Source organism: Engystomops pustulosus, chromosome 10, assembly GCF_040894005.1.
Source record: "Engystomops pustulosus chromosome 10, aEngPut4.maternal, whole genome shotgun sequence".
Classification (NCBI taxonomy): domain Eukaryota; kingdom Metazoa; phylum Chordata; class Amphibia; order Anura; family Leptodactylidae; genus Engystomops; species Engystomops pustulosus.
Genome location: NC_092420.1, coordinates 60068578 through 60093176, shown reverse-complemented (window position 1 = coordinate 60093176; position 24599 = coordinate 60068578). Strand labels below are relative to the sequence as shown.

General features: G+C 41.4%; 1 protein-coding gene and 1 long non-coding RNA gene across 5 annotated transcripts in view; one reads left to right on the top strand and one right to left on the bottom strand.

Annotated features, from left to right (window-relative positions):
• Nucleotides 1–322: 322 nt before the first annotated feature.
• Nucleotides 323–24599, bottom strand: part of NOS1AP (nitric oxide synthase 1 adaptor protein) — a 62646-nt gene continuing 38369 nt past the window's right edge. Inside the window, exons 6-12 of one of the 4 annotated variants that reach the window (XM_072127648.1) lie at nt 22805–22937; nt 22389–22558; nt 21738–21884; nt 21479–21644; nt 20406–20546; nt 3858–4155; nt 323–3069 (exon numbers count right to left, since the gene is read on the bottom strand). In XM_072127648.1, the coding sequence (XP_071983749.1) occupies nt 2556–3069; nt 3858–4155; nt 20406–20546; nt 21479–21644; nt 21738–21884; nt 22389–22558; nt 22805–22937 (1569 nt within the window). In that variant the 3' untranslated portion in view covers nt 323–2555. Of the gene's footprint in view, nt 3070–3857; nt 4156–12867; nt 20547–21478; nt 21645–21737; nt 21885–22388; nt 22559–22795; nt 22938–24599 lie in introns of those variants that run through there. The other 3 variants (XM_072127647.1, XR_011850271.1, XM_072127649.1) reach the window with 3 other exon arrangements.
• LOC140104216 (uncharacterized) lies at nt 8373–10567 on the top strand. Its single transcript, XR_011850272.1, has 2 exons — nt 8373–8493; nt 10344–10567. It is a non-coding gene; the product is annotated as an uncharacterized lncRNA (long non-coding RNA).

The window sequence follows — 24599 nt, the reverse complement described above, 5'->3', positions numbered from 1 at the left end:
TCAAGTACAATAACACAACTGCTAACATGTCAGAGATCACAATACAGTCATGTACATTCAGATCCAAGGCGATACAGTATAAAAGGCACAGTATTAGTATACAGAGGCACATAAACATGAGTCTACACTACATAAAACTGGCGCAACTGAAATCTACATATGCTACAGCACCAAAAAAATGAAGTGTTATTAATGAAATGTTCATGTTTTGCCCAAATAGTGGTGTCTTCCCTAGAACTATCTCCAGCAGAAATCAATTTTGTGGCACTGAATGTACAGTAGGTGACTGTGGCCTACCTTTATTATAATGTGTGGCCCAATAAGAATTGTAAGAGAAAAATAGCAATAAAGCAAAAAGTTACATTTTTTTCTTTTTTTTTTTTACAGATTGATAAAATCCTATTCACTCACATTAGGATCTGTCACACAGGACTGTTGAAATTGACACCAATCCTGAAAACAGGGGTCCCATTCTCACTAGTCAACAGAGGTGCAGGTAGCTCCATTCAATACTATGGGACCATTAGAAATTGCCTAGCACGTCGCTCCGCTCGGCTGTCTCCGCCACCATCAATCACTATCTACAAGAGTACTGGCGATACCAGATCACTGTACTCAGCAATATACAACATTCTCATATTCTTAAATGTAATGGCGCATGATCAACTTGTAGCTTCATTCATCAGCTAGAACAGGACCCCCATTCTTGTGAATGGTGGGGGATATATTCTTCTGATCAGTGGGGGTCCCTGTGGATAGGGGATATGAGTCAAACTTGATACAACCCATTTAAGGTGCAATTCAGATCTGGTACTTACCGTCCATGTTATTTTATCACACTATATTTCTCACGCTTTTGAAGAATATTGCTTGCTGTGATTTAGATGGAACCTTCATGATTACTTCTATGTGCCAACTTATTATCAGAGTAGTTTCTTCATTTAAAAAACTTTAAATCTGACCAAAAATAACATTTATTTGCAGAAAATTAATCTCCTTTAAACTAGGTTTATAGAGGTCTAGTTACATTATTATGACCGTTACCTAAACACAAGCTGGGGCCGCATCATTATTGTCTGGGGAATGTTCTCTTGGCATTGTCTGGGTCAACTGATGCTTCTAGAAGACACTTATCCAATTTAGGTTTGATCCATTTATACATTTTTTTTTGTTCCGATAGGATCTTTCCACAGATTAGAAGACTGGTTATGCTGCCAGAATTGTTCGAAAGCATTCCTGATCAAGCCTATGTGGAACCACCTCGATCGACACAGTCGATTACTAAATCCGCCACCACACGCCCTTTAGCACTGCAGTCTGCATGGCTCCAGATACCTACACCAACCATTAGTCATCTTACCGAGCTCCCCCCATGACACCTGACTGCCATCCATGCGGCCATTCTAGATATTAGCCGGTGGTCATACTAACATGAATTCTCTGTGAGTAAGAATAATACGGGTTAATTTTTCTGTAATATAAAAATAGATATCTTTCCGTATGAGTAGAGATCATTGTACATGGCTGCATACATGAACCGAGCAGCCTCATCATAGCAACGTAATGAGCTCTAAGTGTTAAAACTCTAATCCACGTAAAACGATTTCTGAAAAATAACAGATTTCAAAGGTTACTGTTCTACTTCATTACCCAGAATAGATATTACATGCTACTATAATATATACAGAGATGAGAATAAAAAATAGGATAGGTTTTCTGTTAAAAAATGTCCAAAACTGAAAAAATACATATATAGCTGAATTCTATAGACTCTGATATGAAGTTACTGACTGTAGAAGTATTCTAGTGTCCACAAATATAAAACTTTTCTCTTACCCTGTCAGCCCAGTAAATATGTCTAAAAATCAGGGTCATATACAATGCTTTATCTAAAATACAACTTCCATTACAATCACTTATTCTAAGGTTTTGCTACGTGCAGTTCCTTCAAATGTCTGCTGAAAGCTATCCTGGTATCAGGAGAGTTATTAAAACTCGTGCACAAGAGGCGGAGTAGCTCAAAGCCACCAATCAGCTTTCAGATTTAATTTTCCAGAGGGCTTCTTAAAAATGAGAGCTGGCATGTGATTGGTTGCCATGGATAACCGATTCTCTCTTTGTAATTATGGGTGCAACAGGCCATAAAGTTCATGGACTATGGCGATAGGAGACAACCTATCCTGTTTTAGGAAAATGAAATGTTTGATACCTTGCACTTTGGATGAGCTATTCTATCACTTTGTGCAATTACTCATGATACCTTCATTAAAACGGATAGTAAACTCAAGGCACAGATGGAGTTTACACTTCCCACCCATATGAGCCTTATATACCGTGCTTCATAGTCCCAATTCTGCTAAGACAATCAATTTATCTGCATCATAAAAAGGCAGGATTTAAGCAAACTCCACACAAAAGGGAGGGGCTTAATTGTCCCGTTTTTACATTTTTTAAAGTATGATACACACAGAAGAGTGCTAGGCAGAGCAGATCCTACAGACCCAGTTGCAATATCCAGTGATGAGACTATCAAAAAATCCTACAGAAATAATCTTCTACTCAAATGACAAAAGGTCTGGATGAGGACCCTCATTATCTAAAGCTGATTTTTTTGGCCAAGAACTCCATTCAGAATTATTGTCTTGGCCTTCTATGAGGTCTTCTTGACTGATGCAGGACTTTAACCCTTTTTTGTCAGAGTTGTGAGATGAAATGGTGTCGGAAGACTCCTTGTGAATAAGGTCAGGGACAGATAGTGCTATCTCAGGGAAGACTTCAATTTGTTTCACTGCAGGCTCTGAAATATCAGCTTCAGCATTTCCGTTGGGTAAAGTATCGGGCAGACCCTTGGGTGTCTGAGGATCGTCAATTTCAGTGGCGTTTTCAGAAGTGACGTCAGCTGCTAAATCCATGGTAACTGTAGCAGAAATAACTTGCTTTTCTGGACTGTTCAGTACAGGGTTTGGCGAGATCATCATGTCTTGAGTCGTCTTCAAAGCTCGGGAGACTCTCTTTTTCGTTACTGGTGGAGGAGGTTCAAGGCGAGGGAAAGTCTCGATAAACCTGGATCTGTAACAGTTGACAGAAGATTGTTTATTGTAGTAATTCCGTAAATCACATATTTGGCAATGACAATGTATCTGCTGGTGAAACATGCCTATAACTATGTTTATATGACAGGTCCTATCAAGGCTGAGATGGCTCCCAGGGATATGGGGGGGGGGGCACGTATGAAGAGCTGCTTTCAAACAATGTATAATTCTATAGTCAGGGAAATGAAATATAAAAACACATTCTATTCTGTTCACCTAAATGCCTTCATACACAAAGAAGCAGCTTATATACAAGTCCAATAACCAGCTTCCAGTGTTCATCTGTGTAATAGAACTCAGTGCATGGCAAGGAAGCCAGGTAGTCATGATGATGTCCGCAGAACGGGTTGAGTATATTACTCATATCTGGATACTATATAGGCTTAGCTGAATTTTATCACACACAAGTCTCAATGAGAGAAGAGCTGTCAGTGGTGTGTGGTATTAGCTTTCTCCATTGCTGCCCTTCACAGTAGGCCGAAAAACCATGCACGCGTATGGGGGTGTCAGGAGGAACAGCTGTCTGCCAGACAAGTTGACTTAAATGAGTTTTACGGATGATAGGCTAGTAGTACTAACCAGTCCCTGATGAATTGTTCTTCTCAGGACTTCTCTTATTATAACTCTATAAGCCGTGATTTCGGCAATATATAGTTATAAAGCGTTAAAAGAGTTATAAAGAGTATATAGGGTTGGTGCTTGCTGCGCATGCTTCACCACAGTAGATAGCTAGAATATAAATATGCATGATGGACCTGTACTCACATTTCCTCCTCCCCAAGACTGAGGGTCCTCTCCTTATTGGCCAAAACAGATGCTACATTCTTGTTGACTTCTGTGATGCCAATATCTCGGTCAATTTCCTTCCTTCTTAGTAAATCATTTACTTTGGCTCCAACTGCTTTTCCGAGGTTCTTTAAGTGCTGGGTACTACCCGCTAAAATGCCGACCCCTGGCAGGTCCATGTTATTGGGAGTGGGCTTTGTCAGCTGACTGAGAGAAGAGCTGGTCTGTAGCTTTGGCATGTGGGCTGCACTTGAGTTGTGGAACATGCTTTGGTCAACTGTGAAATAAACATAGTGTTAATGGCTACTATATACAGGTAGGACATCATCTTAGACATATCAGATGCTAGCAACATTCTTTCTTGTGACATTGCAACCATCCATGAGGCAATTATATTATACACTGGGGGACATGTATCACTCCTGTTGCTTTCTTTTTCTTTGTGCAACATTTTGTGAGATTTTTTGCAGTTTGGTACGCTTCTTGATTCTGCACCCACAAAGTCTCAAAGTTAGCTGCTTCCCGGATGTAACGCAGTGGCCGCATTTATCTTTGTAGCCCAGGTGATTGTTCAACTTGTGAGACTTTTGGACTTGGAATTGTCCCATTCTAGCGCCTAATAAGTCCCAAAACAGAGCATGCTAGACCCAGGCTTATCTTTGGGAGCGATTATTTGGTACTAAAAAGTCGCAAAACACAAAAAGATGCAAAAGTGAGACTAAACAGCAACTAATCACATGTTTCATAAAGGGTAAAAACTTAAGATACATTGCAATGATTAAGTAGGCCAACTTCAGGAAACTTGAAAAAATGGCAGCATAAAAAACTATGATACATGTGCCCCACTTTCTTTAAGTCACATACTGCTTGTAGCTACTTGAATTTCTTGTAGTTGAGAGGTACCACCACCTCTAGGTGCCAGGACCCACATCAGTACACCCAGAGCCACCATGTACAATGCTCATGTATATAAGAAATACACTATACGTATATAAAACTAAGCATATTTTTGTGGGAAATAGTAAGACAAGATTGAAACCATAGCAAACAATTTAATATACCTTAGTTATGTGGATAACACATTCATCTAGAAAAATAAAAGACACTATTCGCTATTTGTTCAGCTCCTCCTGCTATAACATGGTGCTTGCAGATATTACTGTGTACAATCTGCTCAGCTCCTCCTACTCTATAACATGCTTTCTGCAGATTTTACATAGTGTTCTATCTGCTCAGATCTTCCTGCTCTAGAACATGCTGCCTGCAGATAGAAAACTATGTACAATCTGCTCAGGTCCTCCTGCTGTATAACATACTGTCTGCAGTAGTGATAAATAAACCTCGGGTAAGGAGTGTAAAATGGATGTATAAGAAATGGCGCTGATCCAAAATATTTCCAAAATGGTGTCCGTTTATTGGGAAGATAAAAATGGTGCACAGACTGCCTTATCTTATCTCAGCTGCAGTGTATATATAGACCTGAAGAAGCACTCAACTTGAAGTTCGAAATGCGTACTTTATTGTGCACCATTTTTATCTTCCCAATAAACGGATACCATTTTGGAAATATTTTGGATCAGCGCCATACCCTAGATTCCTTTATCACTACTACACACCCCTGAGACCACATACAACACAGGGGAAAGGACTAGGCTGCGATCACACACGCGTTATTTTGGAGTTGTGGCTGTTATTGAGCACAACTCAAGAAAGGTTAGTATACCTTTATTCCTAACTTCCGCAATTTACGAAAGGTAATTGTGCGATAGCGCTATTTTCTCTGTCTTTATTTTTTAGCATAATACTGTCTGCAGATAGGACACTGTGTACAATCTGTTCAGCTCCTCCTACTCTATAACATGCTGCCCGCAGATAGGATGCTATGCTATGTACAATCAGATGAAATAGCATTTTCATGGTGACAGGTTCACATTAAAGCCTATAGAAAAGCATATACAAAAATAGTCTGCAGCCATGGCTTACTATAGACTATCTCCACAAATGACCAAGTAGACTGGTAGAATCTGCCAACATTAAATGGGTTTTCTGGTTATATCAAGTTATCTAATTTCCAGGTGATGTATTCTATTATCTCCAGAAGTCCCTAAAGAATGAAGTGGCTGTGCATGGCTGATCCACCACACTACTGAACTATAAAAACCCAATTCTCGCCAGTGGTTGGACCCCTCCGCTAATCTGTAACTTAACCTGTAATCTATGAATGGGAGGGAGGGGGGTCAACTTGATAGAACTGGAATACCCTTCCTATAGACCAGTGGTGGCGAACCTATGGCACGGGTGCCAGAGGTGGAACTCAGAGCCCTCTATATGGGTACTCGCGCCTTCATCCCAGCGCAGAGTTCGCCAAACAGGACTCAAGGCCTCTTGCATTCCCAGGCAGCCCAGGACCCTAGAAGGAAGCTATAATGATAAGCCAAACCTCCTCCTTCTTTCTACTGTATTGGTGTCCTCAGGTGCCTATACAATTTAAACCTGTGAAAGAGTAGGGAGTAATACGTTACTTCTTAAATTGTCGCATTGGGACTTTGTGAAAAATATGCAGGTTTTGGTTGTAGTTTGGGCACTCGGTGTCTAAAAGGTTTGCCATCACTGCTATAGACAATGGGCATATTAAGACAATCACACAATAGCAAGGTCACCACCCACTTACAGTCAATGACACCACAGCAGCACAGTAAATAGAAGTGTGAGCACATCTAAATAAATGAATGACAAGAAATCACAAAGGATCTGGAGTAGCAGGAGGGCTACCCCTTCAGCTTTCACAAATACAAATTTTCACAACTGACCATCAAAAGGGCAACATGAAAGTCTTACCTTTCTCAGATACTCGGATAGCAAAGTGAGAAGGAAATACAAAAACATTTAAATCCAAAAATATATTTAGAAGTGGTTTGATAAATAGAAGCGCTGCACATGCAGGGACCTCCTACAAGAAGACGTGTGGACCTTGTCTAGTTATTGTGTGATGTGTGTGTTTTATCGGAATAATAAAAGGAACGTGGATGTATAGCTATACCCTTTCAATGCTTCTAACCTTCCCAGGAAGACTCATTCTTTATAGGTTTTGCACAAACCCTGTTCCTTTTTGAACTGGAACATTTTTCAGGGATACGATATGAAAACCTGAGATAATTCTGATGGCTGCAGACATTACAGGGTGGACTGGAGCCAGGGGCATGGCAGCTCTTCCGGGTGTCTACACAACTAATCAAGCAGCAGGGAAGAAGAAAGAAAGGAGATAAAATGATCTTCTTCTATTATTTTTTAAATGGCAAAGATACAAACTTTCATAGAGTTTATCATCAATGTCTATATGACGAGGTAGAAAAAGAAGCCGAGGTCTTTAGGTCTGTGCTTAACATATAGAGGTTGGGGAAACGGATTGCTTATGTTGGTACAGAAGGAAGCAGACCAGGAGGGGAAACTAGAGAAAAGAGTGGCGTGCTGTAGTGATGCTGTGCAAACAGACAGGGAACTAGCTGGGAAACTACAGAGGAGATGAGTGTAATGTGGGGAGATACCTGCTGGACTGTACTCGGACTTGCTGGTTGTGCTACAGTTTCTTTATTCACTGGGCTGCAAAGGAAGAGCTGCGGGAGAGGAGGAGAAGCTTTCCACCCAGCCTGCTGTGCAAGGCTTTATGTGACTCCTGCACTCAGAATGTAAACAAACAGCTGCCAACCCAAAAATTGTGGCAATAATGCAGTCCGTATGACTTTTTTTTTTACCATATTTATGACAAGCACAGATGCATTTTAACCCCCTACCAATGCACTGCACCATCCTAGACCACCATGTGTGAAACTATTCTTCAAGGAAAATGGCATGGCGATTTGGGACACATTTCTGTTGCTCCCAGCACCTGCGGCAGGGGCGTAACTAGGAAAGACAGGGACCCATAGCAGACTTCTGAATGGGGCCCCATCCCATGTATGTACATAAACAAACAGTTCTTCACTCATACACACACATTATACACTTTTACACACAACATATAGAGAATATATTGCCATATACAGCATACGTACAGCATATATACACATCATACACACAGCATATATACATCACATATATGTTATATACATATAATGCTGTACAATGTCCAGCAAAATATGTATATAATGGTGCACATTCTCCATTCTTTATTGTTAGCTTGGATGACAGGGCCCCCTGACACTGTGGGCCCCATAGCGGCTGCTATGGCTGCTACCACTGTAGTTACGCCCCTGCCTGCAGGTTGTGTCGATGAAGAGGGCAAGTATATCTCATCTTCACTGCGCATGCAATGTAAGATCTTCCATCACTTCAATTAACATTTGTACAGTCCCTGAGAGCAATAATAAGTATACCTATCTTTTGGATGTGGCCGCAGACAGTGGTGATATGGGTTGATTTGGGACACTAAACCAGCAAAACCTGGTTACTAGATGAGGCTGCAAACTACACGTTTAGAATTCTGGATGTGGCATCATAATGCACTCTATATAGCGTCATGGCTGTGGAACATGAACCCTACCAGCAGACATCTTCATCACAGATTCTCAGCACCAGAAGTACCAATCATTTCCTCAAATACCTATATGGACATAGGGCAAGTAAAATGATATGTGAACAGTTTGGTGGCTCACAAAATTTGGAAAAATAAATAAAAGATAATCATCTACAGTAACTTTATAACGATTAACAACATCAGTTTGATCTACTGTATTTTTCAGCCCCATTTTTACAGACAAAAACTTCTGCAAACCCCTCTCCGATAGTTCCTTCCACAAGTGTGGATCTTCAGGGCAACCCCACTGAAAAACGGCACGTAAATGTGCAGAACAATGCCAACGTATACGTATACGTATCCTGTATTTTCTACAGTCCCATAGACTTCTATGAAGACAACATTCTGTAAAAACATTTAAAAAATTGGGCATGTTCCACCTTTTTTACGTTGCGCTCTCACGGCACGCTCACAGTACTGTGAGAAATACGACAATCATACAAGTCTCCCTATTTCCCAAGTCAACAGGGACGCTTTTAGGATGTTAAAAAAAACAAAAACATTACGTTGGCCTTTTTTACGTGGGAAAAAAACGGTTGTGTGCATGAAGCCCAACAGCCAATACTTTCACTGATCTGCTGTCTAAAGAGGGTGCAGAGCACACAAAAGGCAGCCTGCAGCCTCTTAGAGCACGGTCACACGTAGACCTATGACTGCTTAAAAATGGAATCAAAGTGCATGGGCATGTGCATTTCACCGGCACCGGGTGCTGGTTACTGATAGCTTGCGTTTGCAATGATCCTTCCACAAAACAATCCCATATAAGGGAAAGGGATCAGGCTACAATAACAGGCATAGCCACTAGACCATGGATGGTACTATGCCCGATATACAGAGAAGAGGCTGCTAGCTATTGGGGGTCCTGGCACATATCCATATCTAATGTTAATAGCTGAGCCTAAGAATAGGCCAGAATACACGTTTAAGAGTCTCCTAATTGTTCAGTTTTTCACATGTCTATGAAGATAGAAGTCATGGAAAGGCAGTTTGTTGTAATTTACATAACAATGGGAGACATTTATCACATTATTTTAGCAAGTTTTTTGTATGATTTAAGTTGCAGGTTTGGGTGCAGACCTGTTTTGTACCTCTCGTGACACTTTCCCAAGACTTAGCAGGAGGGCATGAAATCCTTATGGCATGATATCCATAAATTTATTCAATAAAGTGGAGAGTCAATTATAGGCCAAAGCTACGACTGGCTTGGATTTCAGGTGCAGGAGATGTGTCCAATTTATGAAGAAGGACCCAACTTTTATTGAATTAGTGGCAGCTTTTCTGTTAGTATCTATTTACAAGGTCAGAGCTTCCTCTTAAATTCAAGCTCTGACTTATTATAAAGTGTTGATAGGTAAATACGACTTTCTTAGGTCCTTACTGATGCATTCTGCAGAAATCATTATCCTAGCCCTAGTTCACACCTCCATTATGTTACTTGCATCAGTTATTGTGGGCCAAAACCAGGCTGGGACACATACAGTGAACATGTCTTTCCATCGATTACACAGAGATAAGGTATAATGGAAAGACTTGCACCTGTGCTGTGAGTTCAACCACACCTGGTTTTGTCTCATAATACCTGAAGATCTAACGGAGATGTGAACCGGGCCTAACTGGCCATCAGGATGGGTAAGGGGCACTCTTATAAGTTCTTTCTAGCTGAATGCAGTATCTTCTGACGCCGAGTATTCCAGATCCTTCGTTAATTATGTTATATTTGGGTTATATTTGGGTTTATAGTGGGCAATCTTTGGTTATAGTGGGTTTATGTTTCACTGTGTGAGGTGGCCACCGGCCATCTATACTTATATACACATCTATAGCTTAAACCGAATATGATATTAAACATAAAAATCCTGAATATGACTAATATTCTATGTTCTGTCATTCAGATTATATCCAGACTACATCAAAAGGTATGGAGTTGAGGTCAGCCACAAAATGTAAGCAAGAACCCACAAAACTCTGCAGCTCACCCGAAATCCAACAGACTCCTTATCCAAGCCCGAGCAATTCCAACATGACTCGTCTCACTTCCCAGGACATCCTGGGGGTGTGCAAATCACTGGTACCCAAAGAGAATGGATACTGCTGTGCGGGGTGCTGCCACAGCTTCCAAACCACCTCAGCCTTGTTGGTACATGTCAGCAATGGCCGCAGCGAAGGATTCAGTTGTGCCGCATTTTATCAGAAGTTTAAAACATTTTGGTACAATGACGACAAAATCAAAGCTCCAGATACTTGTACAAAGAAGAGGCGAGACAGAGGCAAGAAAACTGGAGGGAAGCGCAAAAGAAAACTCAATACATAGCAGCTGGAAATGTGCAGGAAATAGCGAAAATGTAATAAAACACTGTGTGCCACAGCTCTTTATTTCACATTATTACTGCTGCTATTCACCACAGAGGACAGGGAATGGCTTAAAGGGGTATTCTTACCCCGGCATTCACATTTAATTCATCTGCTATATACATTTCTTCATTTGGATATTAGTAATAAAATGTACCTGTGTGAAGATAATTTCCCATAAATGTCTCCATGTTGTCCCTTAGAAACAATATAGCTGTCCTTGGAGACGACCAACTCTGCACTCTTCCAGAAGTGGCTAAGAATGTACTATTGAGCCCTGCCTGACATACAGTACCTCCCGGACATTTCATATGTTGCATTGTGCAATAATTCTAGCACCAGTGGTCATATCTACAATCTTTTCTCTAAGGGACAACATCGCTCCATTTATGGGAAATTATATTCGCACAGGGAGATTTTTTTAATGTAATTGAATAAATGTATGTATTAAATAGAAGATTAAAAATAAATGGCAATGCCCAGATGAGAATACCCCTTTAAAGATCACATGCACTGCTTGTAGTCCAATGGGACCACATTAAAGGAGAACCTGTCCCCCGATTTTACCCTATTAAACTTCTATTTCTCTCAGGTAGTGTATGAAATGTCCATTCTGGAATTCCCTCTATTATTTAAAATTTATCTAAAATCTTATATAGGTAAAGAGGGAAGATTTCAAATAAAAGAGGGAATTCTAATAAGGAGGGGGTAAAATGGGGTAAAATCTGGTGAAAGTGTCCCTTTATGGATGAAAAGCCACCATAGACCATATTGTAAACCAAGCACACAGACATACTGGTATGTACCCCCTCTGGCAGTATCCACTTTTCTTTTAGCTTCTTAAGCCCTTGTTTTTGCAAATGAGCCTGTGGAGCTCCAGACTCCATTTAACACTTATGGAGCTCAGAAAAACGATAGCATAAGAGGCTAAAAGAAGAGTTAATCCTGCCAGAGGTGGCAGACACCAGTGTGTCAGTGTGCTTGGTTTACAATCCTTCATCCTGGTGGTAGATGTCCTTTAAGTGCTGCCCTAAGGGTTTTTTTCTGTAAAGGGAAACCCTATCAACAATTGTCCAACACAGTGAAGACAGGGCACAAAATAAAAGCTAGTGCTCCAGCCAGCTGTCTTACAGAAATACACAGGACAGTGAGGAGGAGACACAAAGATAAGATTTTGTCACATATGTAGAAAATGAGGAGATGCAGAAAGAAATCGTAAAAGATTTATACATTTTACTATGTTAATTTAGCTGTTTAGTAATTTTTTGTGGAGTTTTTTCCCTGCTGAAACTTGTGGACTTCATAAACTTAGCAGTAAAACTGCAGTCCAGTTGTCTTTCAGAGGCTTTATGGTGGCACAGTTTTGGTAAATACCCCACCAAGGTCAACATCTGCAACATCTCTCAGTGTTTGTGTGGGTTTCCTCCGGTTTTCTCCCACACTCCAAAACATACTGTTAGGTTGTTTAGATTGTGAGCCCCATGGTGACCAATTTGACATGCTTTGTGCAGCGCTGCGTAATCTGTGTGCGCTATATACATAAAGAATTTATTATTAAATATGACACTGGTGCTCGATTTTTAAGACAATGTTGGTGGATTGGTTTGCTCAGTAAGTTGTTCTTGTGCACCTTTGTCAAAGAAAGTAGTGAATTTTTATATATTTAATTATTTTTTTTAAATTGTGATATTATGCCGATTCAACAGATATAAAAGAATCGTTTCCAAGTCACTGTTAAAGAAAGAAGAAGATTAAGGCCTCATGCAGACGAACATATGGGGGCTGGTGATATGGCTGCATTACGGCCCCGATAGACATCTATGTCTCACCGTGTGACCAAGCTGGGCAGCTGCGTAGCAAGATACGGGACACGTCTGCTCGGAGAGGAAAGGGGTGAGGATTGCTCATTCTTTCTGCACTCGGCCAGACATACATTCGTGTGCATGAGGCCCATCTTGTACAGTGAAGGACTCATAAGAATAGCTTGTAAAGAATATTATAATAATGATCTCCGGATGATAGAGAAAAAGCGACAGCAAGAGAAAGAATACAGAAGGCAGAGAGAAATGATAGAAATATAAGGTTTATTGTCATTAAACAAAGAAGAGGTAAGTGCACTTAATACAGACAAGGATATTTAGCATTTTTCTAAGGAATTACCAGCACAAGGATTTACATGTATATCACAATTTTCACAACAGAGGGCAGCAGAGAGTCAGGTAGTAAGCTCATTGGCTGGGAGACAGCACTCATTGCTCTCTATGTTTTTACAGCGTTATCTCATTACATACCGTAAATCGGAAACATAAAAACAATGCTACAGCTTCCCAACGTGAAGTGTTTGGCTGCCAACAAAAATGGATAATAATAAAAACCACAGCAGCTAAAAATCAGCAAACCCGCTATAGATTCAATATTCTGTATACAAATAGCAAGAGTTGTATTAAGAATATCAAATACATAAAAGTCCCAAATACGCCTGGTATCTACAGCAGCCGGCTCTTCTCTCTCCCCGATTTATGGAATGTATACGGGGCACACATTAGGGGCACTGACAGCAAACCTGTCACCAACATTAAACACTCTAACCCCCTTTTCCCCCAAAACATTAACACCTAAAGACAAGCAACGTAAATATTGGAGTGATCTGAGTTACTTGTACAAACATGTGGTCAGTAAAAAGAACTAGAACATGAACTCTTGTGCGACATCAGCTTGTTATAATGCTGTAGAAGTGCAAGGCAATCTCCACAAGGAGTTAATTATTTCCCCTGACCTGTGCCTAGAGCCTCCCACCTAGAAAAACCAGTTCCTTACACTGGGCCAACCAGATGCAATGACATCAAAACAGCACTAGGGGGGAGATTTATCAGAAGCGTCTGGGAACAAAACTGTTCTAGTTGCCCATGGCAACCAATCAGAGCTCAGTTTTCATTTTTCCACAGCTGTTTATAAAAGTAAAGCTGAGCTCTGATTGGTTTCCATGGGCAACTAGAACAGTTTTACCTCAGACACCTTTGATAAATCTCCCCCTAGGAGTCTATTCCTTATAGTTAATTTCCTGCCAAAAGTCACTAGGCTTCCTGAAAGTCAGGCATAGGCTAAGTCTGAACCCCTTTTTTTTTATACTGCTGACAGACATGTATCCCTTTTTTTTTCTTTTTTAAATGCCGACATATTCCTCAAAAAAATATAGATGTATGACAAAGAATGAATCAGTTTTTGTGCGGTATATGTCTGGCAGATGCAAAAAACGTGATGTGAACCCAGCCATAGATGTGGAGGGAGGTGCCTTATTTATGGTAGCACTGAGGCATAGTTTTCCTTTCCACCCCATCTAAAATGTATTTGCTTATTCCAATCTCCATATTACTGTGTTGACATATAGCATATAGTCGCGGTTCACATTACGTTTACACAGCACTGGTTATATTCTGGTTTATATTTATATTAATTAGTTGTGTTAGTGTTTTGGGGATAGGGTAGTCAAAACTGGAAACTAATTTGAAGAATTAAAATTTATTGGAGTATTTTTGGTTCCAGGTACCCATTATAAAGTGTTGACTTAATATTAAAAAAATGAACGTGCACAATGCATTTGGAGCAGAATATGCCTGCGTCTTGGATAGTTGGGGTACCCTGTTTCCCCGATAGTAAGACACCCCCAATAGTAAGACGTAGTGGGTGTTTTAAGGGGGTCGGCTAATGTAAGACGTACCCCGAAAGTAAGACATAGTTAGAGCGGTTTTAGGCCAGTTGGAGCGGGATGCGGACGGATCTGGAGCGGAATGAGGGGAGGCAGAGAAGTTGTTTCCTGCTCTGTGCTGCCGTCTGTGTTACTGGAGCAGCTCCTCCCCCTCCTCTGTCTCTGCTAAACTCTGCTACATCAGACCTGGAGGGGGAGGGACAGGGAAGCGCATGTCAGCCTGGACCAGCTAGACTCAGCCCTGCAGTCAGTGCCCATCAGAAACACTGAAAAAGTATGTATGTTTTTTATTTCTTTTTTTTTTTCAATATAAGACATACCCCGAAAGTAAGACATAGTGGGACTTTTGGCGGTAAAAAGAATGTATGACACTGTCTTACTTTCGGGGAAACACGGTAGTAGATGTTCAAAACTTACAATCTAAGGTGGCACTCACACCACAGTATGGGCGGCTTGTGGCCGTACATACACACCCCATCGACGGCAATGGCCGGTGCCACACACCTACGGTACTATACCGCTCTGTACATAGGGAAAAGATAGCACATGTCCTATCTTTCCCCGTGTGCACGCCGGACGCCCTGCATTTCAATAGAGAGGGGAGGGGCGGCAGACATACATTTTTGTAAATGTAGCCTTAAGTGAGTGCTCGGACTCACTTAGTCGATGAATATTAAATTAATATCTAAGGGAAACTGTCACCAGATTTTACCCACTAAATTTCTGCCCGTGTAGGGTATGAAATGTCCTTTCTAGAATCCCCACTTTTAGGCGAGACCTTGCCCATTTACCTGTAAAAAAACCCCACTAAAGTCATGTGAGAATTAGCAGAGAAGAGTCATATTTTTCCAGTCATGAGTCAAGCCTAGAGGTTACAGGGGAGCATTAATTTAGATGCCTATTTCCTGGGCTCTGCAGCAGCTTGAACCTTAGTATTAGATTAAATCTTTCAGATCACATCAGGATTGCGGTTCTGTGAGCTACAGAACCTGAGATACAGACAAAGAACTGGATTTTGGATCAGAGAAAACAAATATTCCTTAAGAGGTTCTTGCACCGTAGGGCACAGTCATGTTATAGAGAGAGTGATGGCTACCAGTACAGTTATATACGGTGACATAAATCGAATGAAGTAGCAATCCCATCACAACAGCCCTTGTTCCTAGAGCAGACTTACTGCTGGAAATCTGCTGGCACATACACATTTCTATAGTCCCCCCACCCCCCTTAAATATCAATACAGAAGAGGGAGTGCAGGAACTCTTAAGAATTTATATCCAGCTATGAAAGTTTGTATTCTATTTGTGCTGTATTTTATGTTAGTGTTGTTTTATTAGGGACTGTAATGCTCATATATTAATTACATATATACTCTGCTGTCAGTACAATAGATTTCCGCCTCTTCGTAAAGGATAAAGTAGAGATCAGCATAAAACCAAATGACCCCTAATAAAGTGTACAACTGAGAGCAGTACACATAAAAAGTAGTTTCTTTTTGGGGTAACCCCTCAACGCCACTATAGTAATAAAGAGGGGCCATTTTACTAGAAGAAATCTATATATAACAGGAGTTCTGTTCCTGCTCAATCATCCAAAAAAAAAAAAAAATCAAAACATGGCAGCAAGCACCTCCTGCTGGTGACAAGAAAAAGTGCAGCAGAAAAAGAGAGTAAGTCTTACTAAGAAGTTAAATTTTAGTACCAACTCCCAAGGAAAAGCTTCAGTTCCTACAATCATCTCGCTAAGTTTCTGGTTCAGTGGACGGGGTGAGCAGAACAGATGTTACTGATAAAACCATTCAAGGAGAAAACAGGGATATAAGAAATGATGTGATTCTGGCACCAGACCAAGCATCGTAGGCAGATTCTACCGTCACTCTATTTGTGTGATTAAAGTGAACCTGTCCCTTTTATCTGAGAGCAGATATAGAGGTTTATATGATCAGAGCAAGAACAAAAAAAGGTTAGTCCAATCAGGACTCCTTGAAGAAACATTGGGGGCATTCACCATGGCCGGTATGCAAGTTTTCTGGGTTAGAAGAGGCACAATAAAGTCGCAATGCCTATCACGCAAAAAGGAAATTGCAACAGTTTTGCTCTTTTGCTGCCCCTGTGACAATTTTTGGAAAAGTAGGTGATGTGGTGCAATGGCTTGCCAAATTTACTATGCCATACAGAACATGTCGTAGGTTCATTTTAGTAGCTCAGGTGCGTTGTGCACCATTGAAGGGTCGCACAGAAGTTACAAATTTGGCACAAATTAATAAGCTTTACCAACACCAGGAGAAGACTGGAGTGGATTTGTTCCTAAATTTGCGACTTTCACACTTCATAAATCTGCTTACCGCACCTAGGTTCACAAAGTGTATCTGGAGTAAATTGTCTGAATTAAAAAGCAGATGAGTTGTCAAAAAGTCACAAATCCCCAAATGCGAGAAGTGTGATAGATTTTGGAGACTGAGGTAACTGCATTGATACACCCCTCCAACTTGTTTCCTCTAGGAGTCCTGACAGTATTTTCTTATTTTCTCACAAATCCTGATCCAAATATCACAGAAATCAGGTTACACAATACAGAACATCCAGCTCTTCTCCCTGACAGAAGATACCGGACCTACGTCACAGGAAGATGAAGAAATCCTGCGGCTAAAAGTAATCCTCTTCAGGATCTAAAAACACGACACAGACAGACAGAATCCTATAGGTTTCATGGCAATGACTTAGGGTTGTACTTTAACCTGTGTTACCTAAGCTGCGGTTTGTATGGCAGGGCTCAGCTTCTTCCCCTCTATTATATCCAAGGCAGCAGAAATTATCTGACAGGTTTTGTATAAAGAAGTTCCTCATGATTTATCTCTACATTAATAATATGACCGGACCAATTTCTAAACTTCATTCCCATTCCCATCAACATCTCCAATAGATATCAGGACTGGGGCTGCGCTGGAGCCATGCCAATCCATACATGTCCTTCACTAGTCAGGAGAAGAATCTATGTAAAGTACATGGAATACGCCTGTCGCTCAGATTAAACATTGTTTTTTTTGTGATACGAATACACAAGCCATAACCCATTGTACATAGCACACACAGAGCGCTCCCCTAAAATTAGACAAGGATCAAATCACTTGCATCCTAAAATGCAAAGGGTTTCTTCTACTTAAGGATCCTATGGAGTAAAGCTGCTGCTTTAACATGACATTCCTTAATTCAAGACAGTTTGGATTTTTGCACATATCAGCAATATCTAAACAGATGCAACAGATACAAATGGTAAGAAGATAGACAGACAGTGGTCACGTGTACCAATTTCCACCTACCATTGAGTCCATTGTGCCATGAGATCCTTTGTGTGTAAAAAGGCATAAAATGAGAACGGAGTTGTGGCCCATTGCTTCAATATGTGTTTCTGATAGATTAGGGAATCTGTCAGCAGTTTTGACCATAAAAAGATGCAGACCGTGTTAGAGAGCATATACAAAAAGTCCTCCGGCTCACCTGGATCATGCGGCAACTTAGTCCGCTAGCACGGATCCACCCCGCTGCTGGGCAATGTAGTCCACAAAAAAGAAAATTCCGGATCCAGCTAGGTGCAGATTAAAATCGCCTTTATTCGATTTTCAGGGCATCCATCAGATAAAATACAGGTGGCATGGTATAATCGACCTTTATTCGATTTTCAGGGCATCCATCAGATAAAATAAAGGTTATATACATGCCACCTGTATTATACCATGCCACCTGTATTTTATCTGATGGATGCCCTGATGGATGCCCTGAAAATCGAATAAAGGCGATTTTAATCTGCACCTAGCTGGATCCGGAATTTTCTCTTTCGTGTTAGAGAGCAGCCCTGGAGATCTGTGCAACTCCACCTTTGTTAGTGATTCTAGTAGCAGCAGGACTGAAGAAAATGAATTTATATTCCAACATTGTCGTCAGACTTGGAGTGGTCTGATGCACTGCTGTGTGAGATCTCTTCACTGAGCACAGCATGTACCTTTCTGCCTGAGTAACTGCTGTAGTATATAAACAGAAGCTGCTACAGCGGCAGGGAGGGGCTGTGCAGCAGTATATTGAAGAGATCTCAGACCAGTGCACCAGGTTGCTCAAAATCCAGCTACAATGCTGAAATAAATTACATTTTGTTACAGTCCTGCTACGAATAACAGGACTACACAGATCTCTAGGGTTGCTAAATAGCACAGTCTGCAGCTTTCTATGGTAAAAACTTGGAACAAATTCCCTTCAAGCCTTAATGTACAGGTACGATCTTCTTTAATGTAATGTATAGACCTACAAACCACTATACTAGGTAAAAGGGAATAGTCCACAACAAGAGGCAATATACAGTAATAAAAGGGCCCAGGTTAGTCAATTTATTATAAACAGTTAACCTGGGCAGGTGTAGAACTATAGTACATTCATAAAACAACCCCTCCCGGGACAAGAGAACCATATAAGCTGCTTAGATTTTTATACTATACAATTGCCATTGAATGTATTGTTTTTCAGTTTAGAAATCTGCCCATCAAAAATTTTACAAGTTAAAAAGTGACCTCCAGTTAAATCTTAAAGAGATATGAAGTGCACACAAGATGACCATATATTTTTAATACCAGTCAGCAGAGAAACCCCTGATAAGTATGTTCACTGCTGTTGAGAACAGTTACCAATCAGGGTATATTGGCGATCAGAACTCAGGGCCTTGATCTACTGACAGTCACAGCTCACCACAGCTTATTTCCGATCAAGAAGAAAATGGGCAAACCCACAATGTTTTCCCTTAGGGTATCTACGCACTAGTGGAATGACTGTGGCATTTACAGCAGCGGTAATCCAGCAGTCATCAGAAACAAGGAGCAAGGCTGGTGGGCAGTACATTGTAAAGGTTGATTTCTACACCGGCACAAGTCACTTATTCGCTGATTTGCTTTCATCCATCCCATAGAATTACAATGCTACTGTGCGGCGGATTTACAGCGTGGCAAAAACGTAGGTAAAACGTAACCCCAGATAAACTTAAAGGGGTATTCCCATCTGTTCATTTACATTTAATTCATTTGCCATATGTAAACATTTCTTCAAATGGATGTTATTAAAAAATAATTTCCTGTGTGAAGATAATTCCTCAGAAATGTTGTCTCTTAAAAACAAGATATCTTCCTTGGATACGACCACCTCAAATTTTGGCAGCAATGGCCAAACATGCACTATTGAGCCCAGGCTGTGGGTCATGCACTAACTCCCGGACATTGCACAAAAGGTTTTTGTAAATGAAATCACTCCAGCAAAGGTGGTCGTATGCAAGGACAGAGTCTTGTTTCTTAGGGACCATATCACTACATTTATGAGAAATTATCTTCACACAGGAAATTTTGAATTGAAGAAATGTTTATACATGGCAGATTAATGAAACTGATTGTGAATGCCCAGACGAGAATACCCCTTTAAGGTTTTGTGAACCATTTCCGTTGAAAACATCTTTGATATCAGTGACAGGTGACAAATAACCCAACTGTCTTTTAGGAGATACACAGTACAAAGTTTAGCGAACAGTGCAAATATCACAGAGTATAAGTACAGCAGACCCCCCTATGTCACAAATACAAGACTGAATCACATCAATCTACGTTCTTGCACAGGTTATGTTTACACAGCAATCTCATCGTCCAGACTGTCCCCCAGCATGTCTCTGTGTAAAACATGAGCCAGCCTCCCACCCTCATCCTGCAAGGACTCCCTCTCTTCACTCTCATCAGTGTTGGATTCATATTCAGATGCTATTCCAGATTCTCTAAACCTATAGAGCTCAAGACTGCCAAGAAGTTCACCTGCTCCTTCACCCTCTCCCGGGACAAAGCGATAGCACTGCACCTTCACCAAGCAGTCTGTCCTACCTAACGGGCTTCCCAGCTGGAAGGAAGAGTCGGGTTCGGTCAGTGGGGGTAGATCCTCCGGCTTCGGTGTAGAAGGATCACAAAGCACGGGAAGGACACTGGAACGGAAAGTGATTTCAAGGAGGCTGTCCTGAGAGCCCACTGCAACAAATGAATGATGTTAAAGTTTAGACAAGTATGATTAAGTCTATAAATCACACCGAGAAAGTGGAAGGGCTCACTAACTGATGGAGCAGAAGGTCGAGCATCTGCCATGCCGCTCCACTCAACTGTAGGGTAGTGTTCGAAACTTTCACAGTGTTCGGCTATCTCCGGGACTCCAATAAAATTGGATGGATAGGCAGGACACATACTTGCCCAGCCGTTCACCCCACTAGTGAGAACGAAACCCACATTCTCTGGAATATATAGTTAGTACAACGTTCCTCAACCCCCCCCCCCCCAATTAAGCAGTCAGGTTAGGTTAGTTTACAATAGTTATGTTTATAATATGCAAGTAATATACAAGTTACAGTAGCTTTGAGTTTGACTTGGATAAGCCCTTTAACCACTTGTCTACAATTCATTGACTTCATATATCGTAGGTTCTAAACTATTTAGCGCTGTACTTATATGGCAGCTACAATACACTTGGATTGCCTCATTGCACTACTAAGCCTCATGATCATACAATTAGGCTACATTTCTACCTAGTTTTTTTGCCATCCATTTTAAGGATACATCAGGAGGATTCCCAACATGTCCTTACAATGGAGTGAACATATCCCACTGTATGCTCATTCAGTGGCCTATATCCTCCGATTCAGTTCCTCCCTGAAAGCAGGAGGAGAAGCAAATGTTGGCAGCAGCCAATGTTCATGGTGTCTCCTGAGTGGCCATATTTGGACAGTTACATCACAACCGAAACAACTTATGCTGAACGTATACCCTGGGAACTTTCCTGGCATATAGGCATAAGATGTCCAAAAAATTAGATCTGAATGTAGCTTAGTATACTATCTAGCAGTGCTCACAGCTTTTTACCTATGACCAAACCCTTTAAATTCCCCACACATTTCTCTAAAATAACTTACTGGCATTTTTTCCAGATAACTTGTACTCGAGTTCCTGCACTTGTTTTACCAGCAGAGAGATATGCTGCAGCAAGTCCTTATTCTGCAGGAGCAGCTGGTGGACTCTTGCCTGGGACTCCAGCCTGGCAGCAGCTTCTGCGGACAACTGGTCCTTCAGCAAATGAACCTGTGAAGTACCAAACAATTGTCAGCAAGGAAAGCATTACACAGAGAGGAACTACTGGTACATACAACTACTAAACCATTTCTCTCCTCTCACCTGCGCCACAGCCACTTGTGTTTGCTGCTGTTGTTGCTGTAGTTGCTGTTGAAGTAGCTGGACTTGGTGGTGAACAGAGAGTGGGGTTCCAGGGGAGAGCTGACTATCTGATGGGAGTAACATCTTGGGAGAGGCTAGAACTTTTTCCTGAAGAGAAATAATAATATAATAATCTTTATTTAGCGCCATCATATTACATAGTGCTTTAAAAGTCATAGGGAACATATAGAAATCTAATATTACATTACACAGAACAAACAGTCATATGGAACAATAGGAGTGAGGGCCCTGCTCACAAGAGCTTACAGTCTATGATTTAGTAACGTAGGCTAGCCAGGCTTATAAATCTAAATCCACTTTAGACAATTTAGTCTGAATTTATAACGCCTTTTCGTTGCCACACTTTGCAAGATACTTTTAGTGCACATCGTAGCCATTTCAACGTGAAGTGTCCCATGGAAAAAGGCTACGTATCCCACTATAGAGCAAGATTAGACATTGTGTGAGCGGATGTAAAGTGAGGGTCTGATCCAAGTGATAACAATAGTTGTACAATTTAAGGCCGTTACATAATTAACAGGGTATAAGGAAAAAATTTGTGCTATTAGCAACACTTTAGAAATATGTAAAAGACCCCCAAATATGACCTACCAAGATCGTCACCTTCTTTTCATCTGCTCCATCACTCTCTCTTTTCACAGCATCCAAATCTGTCACTCCACGGTTAAACTTAGGGCGCTGGTCTCCAGGGACAGGACTGTCCAAAGCATCAATATCAGTCTCATCAGCATTGTGATCCACAGTGGCCACTACATTTGTTACTGGGGGAACATAAAAGACTGAATTAGCACCAAGACATTCTCCAATACTAAGTCCCATAGTAGGTATTGTACCCCTCCAACACACCTCACAAAGACAAAAGCAGCAGATTAGAGGGGAGATCCCAAACAACATTTAGCAGGAGTAGCAATAAGAGCCAAATGATAAATGATGTGTTATTAGACCTATGACAGTACCATGATGGCATTAGTGGTATACCCCCCTCATGTCTCATGTACCTGGCACACCTGAGTCATCCGTGCTCTTCTCACTCTCTATATCCTCTCGGCCATCCCCTCCCTGTTCTGTGTGCTGTAGGCTCAGCTTGTGGCAAACCTCGAATGCTTGGCCCACAGTCCGCACTATTCGCATGGCTTGGCTCTAGAAAAACAATTGTGAGAATTAAGCAGAATTTTATGCCGTAGATTAACACACAATAGTCTAGTCTTTCTCTAAATTACAACAAGACTAAACATCTGAAATAATCAGTGACGTGTTAACAAATAGCAAGACTTTTAAAGGGAACCTGTCAGCAGAGATCTAAATTGGTTGTATGAAATATTGGGACCAGGGATATCAGTGCTGAAGTCAAGAATACCCCCTCTAGTGATGATCCATGGACATGAAGGCATCAAATAAAGTGGAGGGGGGGTGTTTGACTTCAGTGCTAAACTCTCCTCCAGTTTAGATTTCACTTCAAATTAGTCACTGGGTCATAAAAAGAACATGATCTTCAAGGTGTTAAAAGTTTCTACCTATGAAGGTAGATGCAGATGCAATGCTAGATTCCCTCCCAACCTCATTCCTAATCTGTATTGGCCTAGTCCATGTAACAGGGCACTTTTATGAAAAACCTTATCTTTGTATTATACAAATTAATTGCAGAGGCTACTGGGGGCCTGTACTAGCCTGTCCTAGCTGCAGGATCTAAGGCTTGCCTCAGTAGCCTCTGCAGTACTATTTCCAAGCTTGTCCTTGCAAACCTCAGCGAGCCCGCGCATGCACAGAAGTGCATGCACATGCAGTAGCTCCTGCTCCAGTTCCAGCAACATTAAAGATATCCATGTGAGCTCTGCGTAGACCGATACCTATGCAGAGCCGCGCTGAGGAGCACGGAGGCGGCACTGCACAGTCTACTGGGGTGTGGAGTGAACTTTGCTTCTACACGCCCCAGTAGCCTCTACAGTTAATTTGCATAATACAAAGATAAGGTTTTTAATAAAGTTGCCTAGTTACATGGTAGGAGTAGTGGAGCTCAGCTCTGCACAGCGACATTTTGTATGCATGTGCACGAACTTGCAAGGCCAGAGAGTGACGTTAATTGAGGGGGAAGCATAGAATGGAACCTGCAATAGAAGAAGGATAAGAGTAGAAGTGCAGTGGGGATATAGGAAAGGCAATAACACTTTAACCTCACTAGAATATTTCTAAAAATGTATTTTCAAGGATAAAAAGGTATGCCTGCAACATGTATTCTAAGTGAGGACTTTGCTGTTGCGTTGGGGTACTGAAAAGGCAAGTCAGATTTCTCTAGAGAAAACCCGTCACCATTAATGTCATTCTTAGCTGGTGACAGGTTCCAGTAGCCTATGCTATACTGATTTTAGAAATGCCATTGTCAGCATTATGAATCATTATAATAATTAAAAAAAAATTATTTCACATTACCTGGCTCCCTGCCAGCAGTATGTGTTGAGTCCCCAGGGAGTGGACAGCTGTAGCCGCATCGGAGGTTACACGAGGCTGCTACTCCACGCCCCGATAGCTACTTTACCCCTCCTACTCACCATCTTCGGCGTGCGCAGAACAGCAGGCCCGTGCCTGCGCGGTCACTGCTCCGAAGCCGGGGCTGCACAGGCGCGGGCCTGCTGTTCTGCGCATGCGCAAACGGCAGGATCGTCAGACGAGGGCGCGCAGCTACGAGCAGCTGCGCACTGAAGATGGTGAGTAGGAGGGGTAAAGTGGCTACCGGAGCGTGGAGTAGCCGCCTTGTGTAACCTCAGATGCGGCTACTCCACGCCCCAGTAGCCACATAATAAAATT